This window comes from Rhodamnia argentea, chromosome 11 (genome assembly GCF_020921035.1).
Source record: "Rhodamnia argentea isolate NSW1041297 chromosome 11, ASM2092103v1, whole genome shotgun sequence".
NCBI lineage: Eukaryota > Viridiplantae > Streptophyta > Magnoliopsida > Myrtales > Myrtaceae > Rhodamnia > Rhodamnia argentea.
In genome coordinates this window covers 20,993,154-21,006,244 of record NC_063160.1, presented here as the reverse complement: position 1 = coordinate 21,006,244, position 13,091 = coordinate 20,993,154, and the positions used below count along the sequence as shown (strand labels likewise).

The window sequence follows — 13,091 nt, the reverse complement described above, 5'->3', positions numbered from 1 at the left end:
ACCACCCGCAAAAAAAAACGAACTAACATGGTGGAAGATTATAATACTTGCATGAACATGGACAATTCAGAGAAGGTGTACGAATCACATGTCGAGATTTCCGGAGATAGGATTTTTCTAGGAAAGAAAATGTGAAGAGGGGGGGCCGTTGACTGGGACTTCCGCATGGGGGACAAAAAGTGGTGCGAGGTCTTCTCATTTTATCCCCCCCATAAAGGATACTAGTTTGCTAAGTGAAAGATATTTTTAATTTTTTTTTGGCGAACAGTGAAAGATATTTCAAGCGTTATAATCGGACACGAATGGTGTGCACCGTCCGTTGTGTACTGCCTAAGCGTTGACTTTGACTGTTGACTTGCATCAATGATCATACAATGTTGTCGCTGCTGCCTTTCGTGTTTTTGCCACTTCTTCTAAATTCAAACTTATGTCTTCATGACGCATTAGACAATGAAGTATCGCATGAGATCTATCGTAACAAAAGCCGTCTTGCGACCACTTCTGCTGTTGAATCGGTATGGAGGTAAGTATGTCTTCATCCATTAAATAGGGTTCTCAACAAAATGTAATAAAGATTTAAACGAACAATGTCACGAATTAGGCATATCGACTCCATGAGCATGTGCGAATGAATGTGTTTTAGTTCTCTCCATGATTGAAGGAAGTTTCTACGAATTAGTGTTTTGATCGGTGGTCACCAAACATAATAGGCAAAAAATAATTATTTTTCAATCAAGTTTACATGTAGATGGTGTTCTTATATGTAACCCACCGATAAGAAGTTTGATCGGAGATAATCTTTACAATTAGGGATTGAAGAGACGACTATCAATCATATTTAACTACATTTCTCTATGGTAATTGTTTTAAGATTGATAGCTCCCACGCTGAATACAATTTAGCCATTATTATTGAGGTGTGGTTCATACTTTCCTGCAACAGAAAAGTATTTGGGTCCTGCTCATTTTATTAAAAGCCCCCGCTAGACGTAGCCCTAAATTAAGGGTCAACCAGAATAAAATCTCGTGTATCAATTTTCTCTTTCTCGCTGGTTTTACTTTGATGTGATTGTGCGCCGATACTAACAATTACTTCCTCAAGATATTGATTTTTCACGACAATAATGATCTCCCTCATGATTACAAGTAAAGAAAACTATTTTAATTGTCAATTATCTAGTAATATCCCCCCCAAAAAAAAAATCATAGCTCATGATCCAATAATGTCGCTCATTCTGAAACGCTTCAAAAGCTTATCATCCCAAAAGTTGAGAATCACCAAACGAATCATTACATCATAAGCGCGTTTGAACTTACTTTCAGTGCCAAGCACTGAGTTCGGTGAGGGCCAATTCAAAAAGATTAAGTCACTGTGTTCCAATAATGAGGGAGAGTACCCTTTTTTTTTTTTATCGATTCTATCTCTAACTTTCTTTTTTTTTTGTTTTTGATCCACCTCTTTGCGGAATGCGGGAGTCGAACCCCGCACCCGTCATCCATTTACCAGCAGAGCCGCATGCCTATTAGCCTTTTTGATCATTTGATTAGGGAACATTTATAAATGTCGTACTTATGTCAACTCTTTTCACTACTTTCATGGGTCGTTGCCACTGTTTCAATCCTAGGGAGAAATAAAAAAATTTGGCTCCATCAATCTCGAATTTTGATTGAGATCACAGGGTGCTAATGAGGAGAGATGAATCATTATAAGACGTGCATAATTATGATAAGTGATTACTAGCGAGAGATGGGGAAAGCTCGCTTTTGCTTTTCATGTGGGCCCGGAACTCATCAAATCCAAATGTTAATTATAATTCTCGTTGATGTTGTGCATATCTTGTTGGCTAAGGTTCCTATTGCTCCCGTGTTGGCCCATTGACGTCGTGAAAAAGAAGGCGAACATACATCATGTCATCTCCCCGAAATCAAAACGCGCAAACTCAAAAGGGCGATCTCACTTTCTTCCTTCTCCATTTAGCTTTATTTCAGGATGAAATCTACCATTGGAACCGATTCTTCAATTTTTGAAATCTGAAACCCGCCATACATACTCTGGAACCAACCATTCACAGATTTCAAAATCTACCCGGATTCAACTTGAATTCTTAATTAAGCGATTGTAGTAAATCATTACTTCATGTTACCATCACTTACTGTTACAATTTACTGACCATCATTCGTCTAGGGTCGGCGAGGCCTCGCCTCGGCTGCCAACAGCCAACACCTTTGTCGCCCCCTTGGGCAATGGGCAACGGCTGCGGCAACCCCCACTAATGCTGCTATTCTTTTTTTTTTTTTTCAATTTTTCTTTTTTAAATAAAATTTTGTCTTTTCTTTTCTAGTTATTAATCTAATTTAAAAACAAAGAAAGGGAAAAAATCACAAATTAATTAAAAAATGTAATTAAAAATTGTTCATGTCAAGATCGGCGATTCACGTCGGTAATTTTCGATCAAAATTGATCGGATGGATTAAATCGGCAAAATATGAAAAGATTTAGGTCTCAATCGGTAAAATTAAAGTTTAGGACTAAGCTGGCAAAAGTACAAACTATATAAAACTTTTCGGACAATTTTCACGATATAAATATATATACGTGGACACGCTTTCATGCTTACATAGTTATCCCCAATATCGGTGGCCTCCTCCCGGAAAAATTTGATGTGCACAACGGCACAAGGTAATCCACATGATCTGATCCGTTGTCCTCTCATCCACGACGTGAAGTGCAAGGTGGGTCGATGGCTTGCGCCGAATGCAAATCGTTCGTCACGTATCTTCTGCGTGAAGAAGACTGGATTTCAGTTGACAATTAAAGGTGGAATCACATGGCACTTGGTCTCTTCCATTATTTCATTTGCTTGATTGGCGCATATGATGGCAGCCACTCATTTTAAACTGCTTGATACATCACTAATGTTACAAATTGGAAATCAACTTACTTCGCTTTTACTCAATACTCCCACTTTCACAATAGGAAAGTGTCAATGTTGCATTTAGTCGTCTGGATTTTCAATTAGAATAGGATATGATAAGATAAGAAATCCATAAACTTTACCATATCATATACACTATTTGGTGAATCACAATAATAAAGTCGAATACTTTCATATTTTGTATATCCATTGTTTGTTATGAACGACATATTACTGTAAATAGACTTGAAAATGACAAACGAAGATGGTAAGAATCTCTCGTGATTCACTATTAAAGAAACCACTAATGCACAAATGGAGATAACCTCCATCAATCAATTCAAAACTATTGTACAATCTTGAATCCTAAATAACAAACGAGTTCATATAGTATTTCCGAGCCACGGGTTCAACTATGATAAGAAATGTAAACGAGCACATGCAAAAACGACAAGGTAAATTGGCAACGAATGCTAAATCTAGTAAGGCTCCCTTTGTTTAGAGAAAAATGAGTCATTTGTAGAAAATGTTTTCTGGAAATCGACTTTCAAGAAAATGACTATATTTTTCAGTATTTGAGTGAAATATAAAAAACATCCAGAAAATGTTTTCCATCGTTTGGTATGCAAAATCGGACTTGATTTTTCTCCATGAACTCCTTTCAATTATTATTTTTTTATTTTTTATTTTTTTCAATTATTTATCTTTATCAATTTTCTCTTTTCTTTTTTATTTTTTTATTTTTCATTTGGTTTCGGCTGGCCAAAGGCAAGCTCGAGGCTCTGCCGACCCCAACGATCTTGGGCTCGTCGACTCGTAATGTGGCCAATCGCCTAGTTGTCGGCCGTCGCTGAGGTTTGTGGTCGGTAGAGGAAGGAGCTACGCGTAGAGGAAGGAGGAAGGAGGAGAAAAGAAAAAATAAAATAAATATAAGAAATAAAATAAAAATAAATAAATAATTACAAATAAAAAATAGTATAAAAGGAAATGAATGTAAAGGAATTCAGAGAGCAAATATGAGGGAAAATGTTTTTCGCTTCTCAAAAAGAGGAAAATATTTTCCTCACTTTTGAATGAGTTTTTTTCATGGATGAAAAATATTTTCCCAAAATAGTTAATTTTCCGTGAACTAAATGCCGAAAAATTCAAAAAATGTCTTCTTGAAAATTATTTTTTATGAAACAGATGGAGCCTAAGAGAGAGAAAATATTAACATTAACTTTCATAATTTCAAAAAAAATATAGTGCTTTGACTCTCTTGCCATATTCGTGAGGCTTCATTGTGAACCACTAAGCTACGGAAGAGAAGAAGGTTCAACTTTCTTGTTGTTTTGTGGGCGTTTGATGTGAACGGGAGAGTTGTGGCAGAGAAGGAGTTTCAACCCTTTTGTCGTTTTCATGAAACTTTGCTACGAATTGGGAGTGAGCGGTTCTTGGTTTGATCCGATTCTCCTCAAAAATAGAGAACCGAATCGGTGGTGTCGATTCCCAATTTACGAAACCGGGGACCGGACCGCACCGCTGTCCAATGGAGTCAAATGAATATTATCAAGGACATTATTTTCGAAGAAATGACTCTAAAACAGTACATTCTTTTCCAAAAGAAAATTTGAGATGATAGAATTTTCGAGCACAAGCTAATAACAAGTAGCATTCGACATTGTTGGATGAAGTCATGGCAATAGAAGCTGCCAAATAAACATGCAGTCCAAGCCTCAATCATATGAGACCTCGTAAATGCAGAAAAAATAAATTAAAATCGACCGTTCCGCTCTCGGTGGTCCGGTTCGATCCCGTACCTCTGGAACCGGGAACCGGACCGCCACCCTCCGGAACAGGGAACCGGACCACCAGTCCGGTCCGGTCCCGGCGCTCCTGGTCTAATCGGTCCGATTTGCTCATCCCTATTACGAACCAAAGAACTACGGAGGAGTTGTGATATTTCAATATAAACTAAAGATACGAACGAGAATGAGACAAAGGGTGTAGCTTTTTTTTTTCCCCTAAAAATCTCATTGCCCACCATTCTTCTAGAATTAAAAAAATCGTTTTCAAGTTTGACTTTATTCATTTAAAATTTGAATTTATCTACTTCATTTTTGTTCATTGATTTGTTATGTCATTCACTCTCTTCTTTAATTTTTTTTATTCCCTTCTATCATTTATTAGTAAAAAATCTATCAAATAAGAAGCTATACTAATCTACCTACAATACATAATAAATATGAGCACTAAATATATATATACACACACACACATGATATATTGTAGATTAAAAAAAATTAAAACACACAAGCATAAAAATGAATAAATAAAAAATAAAATGGTTTTTTTGTTATTCTGAATTTTTCTTTTTTGTATTAGAATTCAAATACTACTCATATTCAAGTATTCATTTAATTTCTTAATTTAATAAGTTTGTTATTCAAGAAACAACTTTTATGTCATAGATATAAGAAATCATATCCACCTACATCTCACCACTCCCATGAAAAAAATTATCTAGGTTATTTCCCTTGTATCTATGACATCATCCTGTCTTGGGCAGGGACCAAACATAGGATATAATAAAATATATTATATTTTAATTTTTTTATCCCGACTATCGTACGTAGACTGAATGAGCCATCTACTTTCGACGAGATGGATAGCCAGTAGTTTTAAGAGCGTGGATGCAAATTCTATCAGATACACTTAGGTATAATGAAAATTTTATTTATATGTTTACCGCTAACAGCTTCTTTTGCCATGCACTTTTGTAAGCTTTTCTATCAAACGTGCACATTTGAACGACACCCGGGTGGAACGGAGTGAAAAGACAGCCTGGATAGAGGGCGTGGCGAGTCAATAATTAATTTAGATTAGGTTATGAAGTCCATATACGAATTTCTTGCTATAAGATTTTCGGAGTTCAAGATTTTAGAAGCAATATTTCTTTTCTTAAGACGAGGCTATCGATTTATTTAATTTATTGACGTCACGCTAATCGCTTTTAAGTGCTACTGTAGCCATCAATACGCCTCAATCGCCGCCATGGGCTATCTCTCCCACAACCATAGAGTCTATGGCATAGACCACGCATTCGTGGACAGTGCTTTTTTTTTCCCCGTAAAAAATAAATAATTTAAAAAATATTATTCTAAAAATATGTTTGTATCGCTTGAATCATAAATAATATTTTCAATTGATAAATTATTTCAAGCAATGCAAATAATTATTTTAAAAAATATATTTTCAAAATCATTCATTTTTCAGCGACACGAATGAATTCTTACTATTTACGGAGAGAGGAGATTGAGTGATGAGAGCAACGAAAACCCTTCTTGACATGGGCAAGCTGAGATAGCGATGGTGTTGGTGCTCGTCATGGGCAAGGCCGATAGCGGCTTAGACGAAGGCAAAAGCGAGGCAAGGTGGTTGAGCTCGATAGTGAGAGATTGAGGTTAGAATCTATTGTTTGGTGGGAAAAGTGCCAAAAAGTCCTAAAGGCTATTATATTGGTATTAATTCAATTCTGAATCTTTCAATTAAATCAAGTTAGTCTTAAACTCTTTCACAGTGGTACCAATTGAGTCAATCCGTCCAATTTAGGCAATGAATTTCTAACCCGGATATCGATCATGTCATGTAAGACGGCCAACACTAATGTGGACTTTTTCTAATTATATTTTATCGATATTTTTTTCTTTCTTTTTGTTCCATGGCCGACGAGCCTTGCCCTCTTGCCAAGCATCGGCTGAGCAAGGGTTGGCCTCGCTAACCATGGCCTATGCCGATGTTGGAACAGTCCATGGAAGAACAAGAAAAAAATTCAAAAAAAAAAAGCGTCAATGTCGGCGCTAGTTATGCCATGCGGGGTGGTTGGATCCCACGTCGGTAATTTCTAGTCTAAATTTGCCGAATGAACTCAACTGGTGTTAATATGAAATGTTTCGACTAAATTAGTTGAATTGAAAAGTTTATGACGGAATTGATATCAATATAATAGGTTTATAATTTTTTTTGGTATTTTTAGCCTTATTTGGTATGTATGTGATTTTCTTGAGCATGAGGATATAACCAAAACCTTTAGAGCCAATTATTTTTGTCATAATCAATTATAGATATATTTAAATTAGTTCATTAGGCTTGGACGGTGTCCATTTAGTTAAAAGACATTAAATAAATGGAGGGCACCTTAACCTACTCGGCTCTACCAACGAAAGTTTCATGTTTGATCTTTTCCCGATAGAACCGAGCGAAACTCACCACCGGGCGTGGTAACTCAGTGTACTATTTTTCATAAGATCACAACTTCGAGCCATATCTGGAGCGTATCTCTAACCGTCTTGCGTATGCATATTTGCTACCTCGTGTATAGAGACGTCCTAACTTCCAATACACTCGTCAACCTCTGATTTTCGGATGGATTGTATAGTCATGGCTCAAACAGAATATTATTCAACGCACCGAAGACGAAAATGATTCAAAATCATAATATTTCATGCGTGAACCGATAATGATAAAACACTCACCCCTAAAGGGGTCATTGGAACAAATACAACCACTCCTACGGTGGCCACATAGGCCACCCCACTGTGGAGGTTGCCGCCGGAAATGGCGACCGGCACAAGCGATGGGTCGATCTCTGACCACAAATAGAGAATTAGGGTTTTCTTTTTTTTAAAGTCATTTATTTTTATTTATTATTTATTAATTCCAGTACGGGTTATCTCCGATCACCTGCCAAACAAGATATAGGATATGAAAAAAAAATCCCCCACATTACTTTTCCCATTGTATCCTATCTCAATTCCAATTCTTGTCTTGGCGACCAAAAACCAATGCTAGCTACATTGGCGACACAATCACTATTGGTGAGAACGAATTCACTCACAAATTGTTAAAATCAATCTTGACGATTACACTCATCGGGCAAAATCTATCGAAGTCGCATGTAGAATTACTAATAATTAGACAGAGGCCGCGCATTACACGGAACCGATACACTTGGTATATAATCAAAAGACATTGACTGAGAATTATTTTTCGAAAATTATACGAATGAAAATTGATAATTTCCTTTCTTTATACGGATTACAAAATGCGAATTGGTATATAATTTGTTTGATAAATACTGAAATTTTATATACTATTTTAAATTTTGACGGAAATTTCTTTAAGAAAATTACTCTTTAAATAATAATAATAAATTGCATACAATAATAGCCCCTAACAAGGAAAATCCACCGTTACACGAGGATACGACGTGTCACTTGATTCTTCGAAGATTCATGGGGAATTGCCTGAGAGCGTCCGTAGAATACAACCCCTCTCCACAAGAACTTCCAATTTGAAAAAGAGACGGCAGGGCGTAGGACGAAGGGACCGAAGCTTAAAAGTGAACGAAAGTGCCCCCACACACTTTCTCATTTGAATGCAAATCTCTCTCTCTCTCTCTGAACACCATAGCTTCTGGAGAGAGAGATCAGAGAGCCATCCGAAGGTGAATGGAGGCACTTAGAAAGCAAGCCACTCGACTCAGAGAACAAGTCGCCAAGCAGCAGCAGGTTCTCTCTCTCTCTCTCTCTCTCGCCCAAGCACGTCGATGATGTGAGTTTTGCCACTGATGATGCGGAGACGGGGTCATTGCGTTCTCTCTCAGCTTATCGCTGCTGGAATGCGTGAAACGCCACAGATTCTGGCTACTTTATGCCGTCTCTGTCCCGATTGACGCATTGCGATGCGAACCTGTTAAAACTTTGCATTGGTAGTGGGCTGTTGCCGTGTCAGTGTGTTTGCACAGTTTTGGTTGAGTTTGCGTTCGTCAGTCGCATTGAGCGTCGGATCTAACGAACAGAAATGTGTAGCTCTTGATACATTTGACGGGAGGACTAGGAAAACAAGTCAGTGCGAATGTAACCGATGAGGGTTGACAGACACCAACCCTTTAATCAGTACGGGCACAATCTTGACTCGACGTGTATTGGAATAGAATAAGTCAGCAGAAAAGCTATGCTAGAGACAATAGATGATGCAAACTGTTGCTTTGGAGGAGCGAAATGTGACCTTTTTTTCCTCTCGTGGCAAATGCCGCTGAATTTTGAAGATGAGGATGAATATGCAGCTAATAGGAAATAGGGGTGCTGCTTGGTGATGCCAACCTTGTGCTGTACTTTTTTCTTCTCGCTCTTAGTGGAGAGCAGTATCTAAAGGCAGTGCCAGAGATTGAAGCACGCCAGGAGAAAGGGCTTTAAGACGTCAATATTGTCTCTGAAAATCAACATCTTGTGCTTAGTGATAATCTGTCTTGTCATATCCAGGTTCATTAGGACTAGAAAAATGGCATAATCTGGAAACCTGGGGATATCCATGGGAATCATAATCTAAATTTTGAACATACCGATGCCATTTATCCAATAATTTTCTTTTCACTCTAGGGAAGCTATGTTTTTTCCTCTTCTAATTGAATTGTGCTATGTCATTGGATTGAATTCCAAGTCTCTAGTTTCTTTAGTGCATATGCTATACGTGTATCCTTTGACGAGGTAGCATTTTACAATTTTAACTATTGCCTTAGGCTGTCCTCAAGCAGTTTGGAGCAGGGGGATATGGAGGGCCAGATAGCATGATCACTGATGAGGCAGAACTCCAGCAACATCAGAAACTTGAGAAGCTTTACATATCAACACGCTCTGGCAAGGTATTCCCCCTTAATAGTAATAACTTTTTCCATGCTATACTCACTCCCTAGAGATAAGGCTGCTTCGTTGTTGGATTTTTCTGTATATCCAATACACTTATGGTAAATTCATGTTTCAGCATTTCCAAAAGGATATTGTACGTGGAGCAGAAGGATACATAGTTATTGGGTCAAAGCAAGTTGAGATTGGTCAGTTTGCAGCTCTACTTTTAATCTTCGAATTTTTTTGGCTTTCTTACTGATTTTTAGCACGTCATTTCTCTGCTTGTGTATCTTATTTAACAGGAACAAAATTGTCAGAGGACAGTAGAAAATATGGTTCTGAAAGTACTTGTACCAGTGGTAGTACTCTAACAAATGCTGCCTTAAGTTATGGACGGGCTCGTGCTCAAATTGAGAAAGAACGCGGGGATCTCTCGAAAGCTCTAGGGACACAGGTTTGGCTAAATTCTTCTCTGTTATATAAGCAGGTTGTGGATCATGAGGTGGAGCCTTTGGAGTTGTGTATTTAACTGTCATTTTTTTCTTGGGTTTCATGTATGGAATAAATATTTTTTGTAAGAGCTGGGTAAGTCTTGATGTGCTTCCGGTAAAATAATGAAGACAAGAAAGTTACTTTATCTGTGCTACTGCTTTTTGTTACGATAATGCCCGTCTTTAAGAATGTCTGAAAATCAGCTTCTATACTGTTCTGCTTCTTTAGCTTCACATCATCTGAATTCGTATAGAAATTTTTTGAGGCAGGATCCACTTTTGAAATTCTTATCAACATGTCATATGCATGGTGATAACCTGATTTGCCTACCTTTTTGTGGCACTTATGGCTTCATTTATAGGTTGCAGAACCATTAAGAGCGATGATAATGGGAGCTCCCTTGGAAGAAGCACGGCATCTTGCTCTACGATATGACAGGATGAGACAGGAAGCTGAATCTCAGGTATTCTTGAACATGTTGTCATCCTCTGTGGCTAATATATATGAGCACTTTCTTGAAACAACTTGATGTGAATACTAATTTTAGTAAAAGATGCTTTATATGCTTTCTAATAGCATCTTTCTTAGACAAGCACTGAGTTTCTCTTTTACTTGAGATAAAAAGCAGACTTGCATTAACATGACACTAGAAAATGTGAACTGAAGCCTTCCCTGGAACTTAGACAGGCTATTGAAGTTTCCAAGCGCCAAGCAAAAGTGAGGGAAACACCAGGCAATGCTGAGAATGCTATAAAACTGGAAGCAGCAGAAGCAAAGCTGCAAGATCTCAAGTCAAACATGGCAGTATTAGGGAAAGAAGCTGCCGCTTCTATGTCTGCTGTTGAAGCTCAACAACAGAGATTTACACTCCAGCGGCTTATTGCCATGGTAGGCCCTTTGGAATCTGACAAGGATCTGATATTTTATTAGCTTTTGATGTTAAAATCAAACTGGAAATCTTACCTCTTTTCTGAATGAAGGTTGAAGTGGAGCGTATTTATCATAAGAGAGTTCTTCATATACTTGAACAGCTTGAAGGCGAGGTATACTTGTGTTTTCCCAAACTTTTTACCTTATTCTTTGGTGTGTTGATTGACCTAAGTTAGGTTGATTTCTGTTTCTTTTCCTTTAATTGACAGATGATGTCAGAAAGACATCGTATTGAAGCACCTCCTAGCCCGAGTTTGGACAACATGTGTGCATCTCCATCATATGAAGTAGCCAATGGCATCTATGCATCACATATGCAAAATGGTTCTGCTGATAGAATGAGTTACTTTCTGGGAGAGGTTTGTGAATGACAGGAAAAGGCGTCACTCGATATCCTTAAACTATTGTTATTGAGCGTAAGTCTAATAGACTTCTAATGTCTCCTAGGTTACTCTTCCATATCAAGCTGAATCTGATGTAGAGCTGAATCTATCAGTCGGTGATTACGTCGTCATCCGAAAGGTTTACTGCTTGACCAAATACATAGACAGTACTAGTCCATTGCTTATTCTAAAATTGATTGTTTGTTCCTGTTAGCTTCAGACATCTCTTAACCCATCAGATTCCACAACACATTTGGTTTACAAAATTGCAATTAAACTCGAAAGCTGCCCAAAATTAAGATGATAACTTATGTTGCGGTGGACTTAGCGACTGTCTTATTATGCTTGTAACATTAGAATGATATTTTTCATCATGTTTTTTAGTCTGCTCATATCCCTACTGAGGGTGTCAAGTAGGGACCAAGGGTTAAATCATGTTTATGTGTGCTATATGACTTGTATAATATGGCATTGCTGTATTCATTCTAAACTGCAGCAAGCAGATAAAGTAGTTTGGCTGGTTGGAAAGAATAGCTCATTCAGTAGATTTGGTTTCCGGAACAGGTTCATGTCACTCACACCCTGCCAAAAGATTTTTCCTTTGATTAATGGACTAACAAATGAATGTGGCTTGAGTGACAACAGGAATAGAATAAGGCAAAGCTTTCATATTCGAAAGCTAAAGATGTAGTCAAATGGTGTGTGGTGGAGGGTTTTCTACATGGTTCTTGCAACTTTGTCACTTTTATGTAGGTTAATTAATGTAGGTAAGTTTAACCGTCCTTCGACTTGGTAGTAAAACGAAGATTGATCTTAATATCCTATGGAGGGGCTATGAATGATTCTAACATATTTTCACCTGCTTATTTTTATCCCATTTCATCTGACAAGTACAGTTAATGGAATATGTCCATAGATTTACTCTTTCCATTAATGTGCTTCATGCTTGATGTGCCTATGGGCAGGGAATAGTATTCTCCTCCCTGTGTGGCGTGATTGCTAATTTTTTTTCCCCCCAAGTTAATTTTTCCCTCATCTTTTGACTCAACAATAGAAATCGGAAGGATAATTATCCGAGTGCTCTTCACAGGTGACTAACAATGGATGGGCGGAGGGTGAATGTAAAGGTAAAGCGGGATGGTTCCCATTTGGTTATGTTGAAAGAAGGGAGCGTGTTCTTGCAAGCAAAATGGCCGAAGTATTTTAGATGTCTTTAGTATTCTTTTTTTGGGGATCAATGCTTTTGATGTGTAAGATATGTACTCTGGGGTACAATTGGTGTGTTTGTGCAATTTATGGAACACCTAGCCTTCTTGTTGGGTCAAATTGATGCTCTCAGTATGTGGAACAACTCAAATTGCTGTTGTGAGGAATCTGATCGGAGTGCTTATCAATACTTGTGGATAGTGGATTGGTCGTGAGCAAGGGAACCTTTCTGAGCTATTGTTTAACGTAGTTGGAGCGTATCTTTACTGTTGCTGAAATATGTCATACTAGAACAATTAGAACGTTTCGCGAAGTATGAATCTATTGGAATGTCATTGTATTTCGTTGACAAGGATAAAGGAAAATGTAGAAAATTCTATGTTGAGGACAGTTATTATTTCATTGACATGGTTAAAGTTAAATGCAGATAGTTTTATGTGAAGGACAGATATCATTTCCTAAGTGAAGGATATAAACTAGACTAGAAACTTCAATTAGCCT

The 13,091-nt window shown here is 37.6% G+C and overlaps 1 protein-coding gene across 2 annotated transcripts; it reads left to right on the top strand.

Moving 5' to 3' along the window:
- Positions 1-8,279: 8,279 nt before the first annotated feature.
- LOC115735816 (SH3 domain-containing protein 2-like) lies at positions 8,280-12,923 on the top strand. 2 transcript variants are annotated; one of them, XM_030667233.2, is made up of 10 exons: positions 8,280-8,463; positions 9,474-9,596; positions 9,716-9,785; positions 9,882-10,033; positions 10,433-10,534; positions 10,759-10,959; positions 11,052-11,114; positions 11,211-11,360; positions 11,449-11,523; positions 12,475-12,923. In XM_030667233.2, the coding sequence occupies exons 1-10, from the start codon at positions 8,404-8,406 to the stop codon at positions 12,589-12,591; spliced, it is 1,113 nt and encodes a 370-aa protein (XP_030523093.1). In that variant the 5' UTR covers positions 8,280-8,403; the 3' UTR covers positions 12,592-12,923. The 2 variants fall into 2 exon arrangements, with proteins under 2 accessions (XP_030523093.1, XP_030523095.1); XM_030667235.2 differs by having other exon boundaries at positions 8,344-8,464; positions 9,486-9,596.
- Positions 12,924-13,091: the final 168 nt, after the last annotated feature.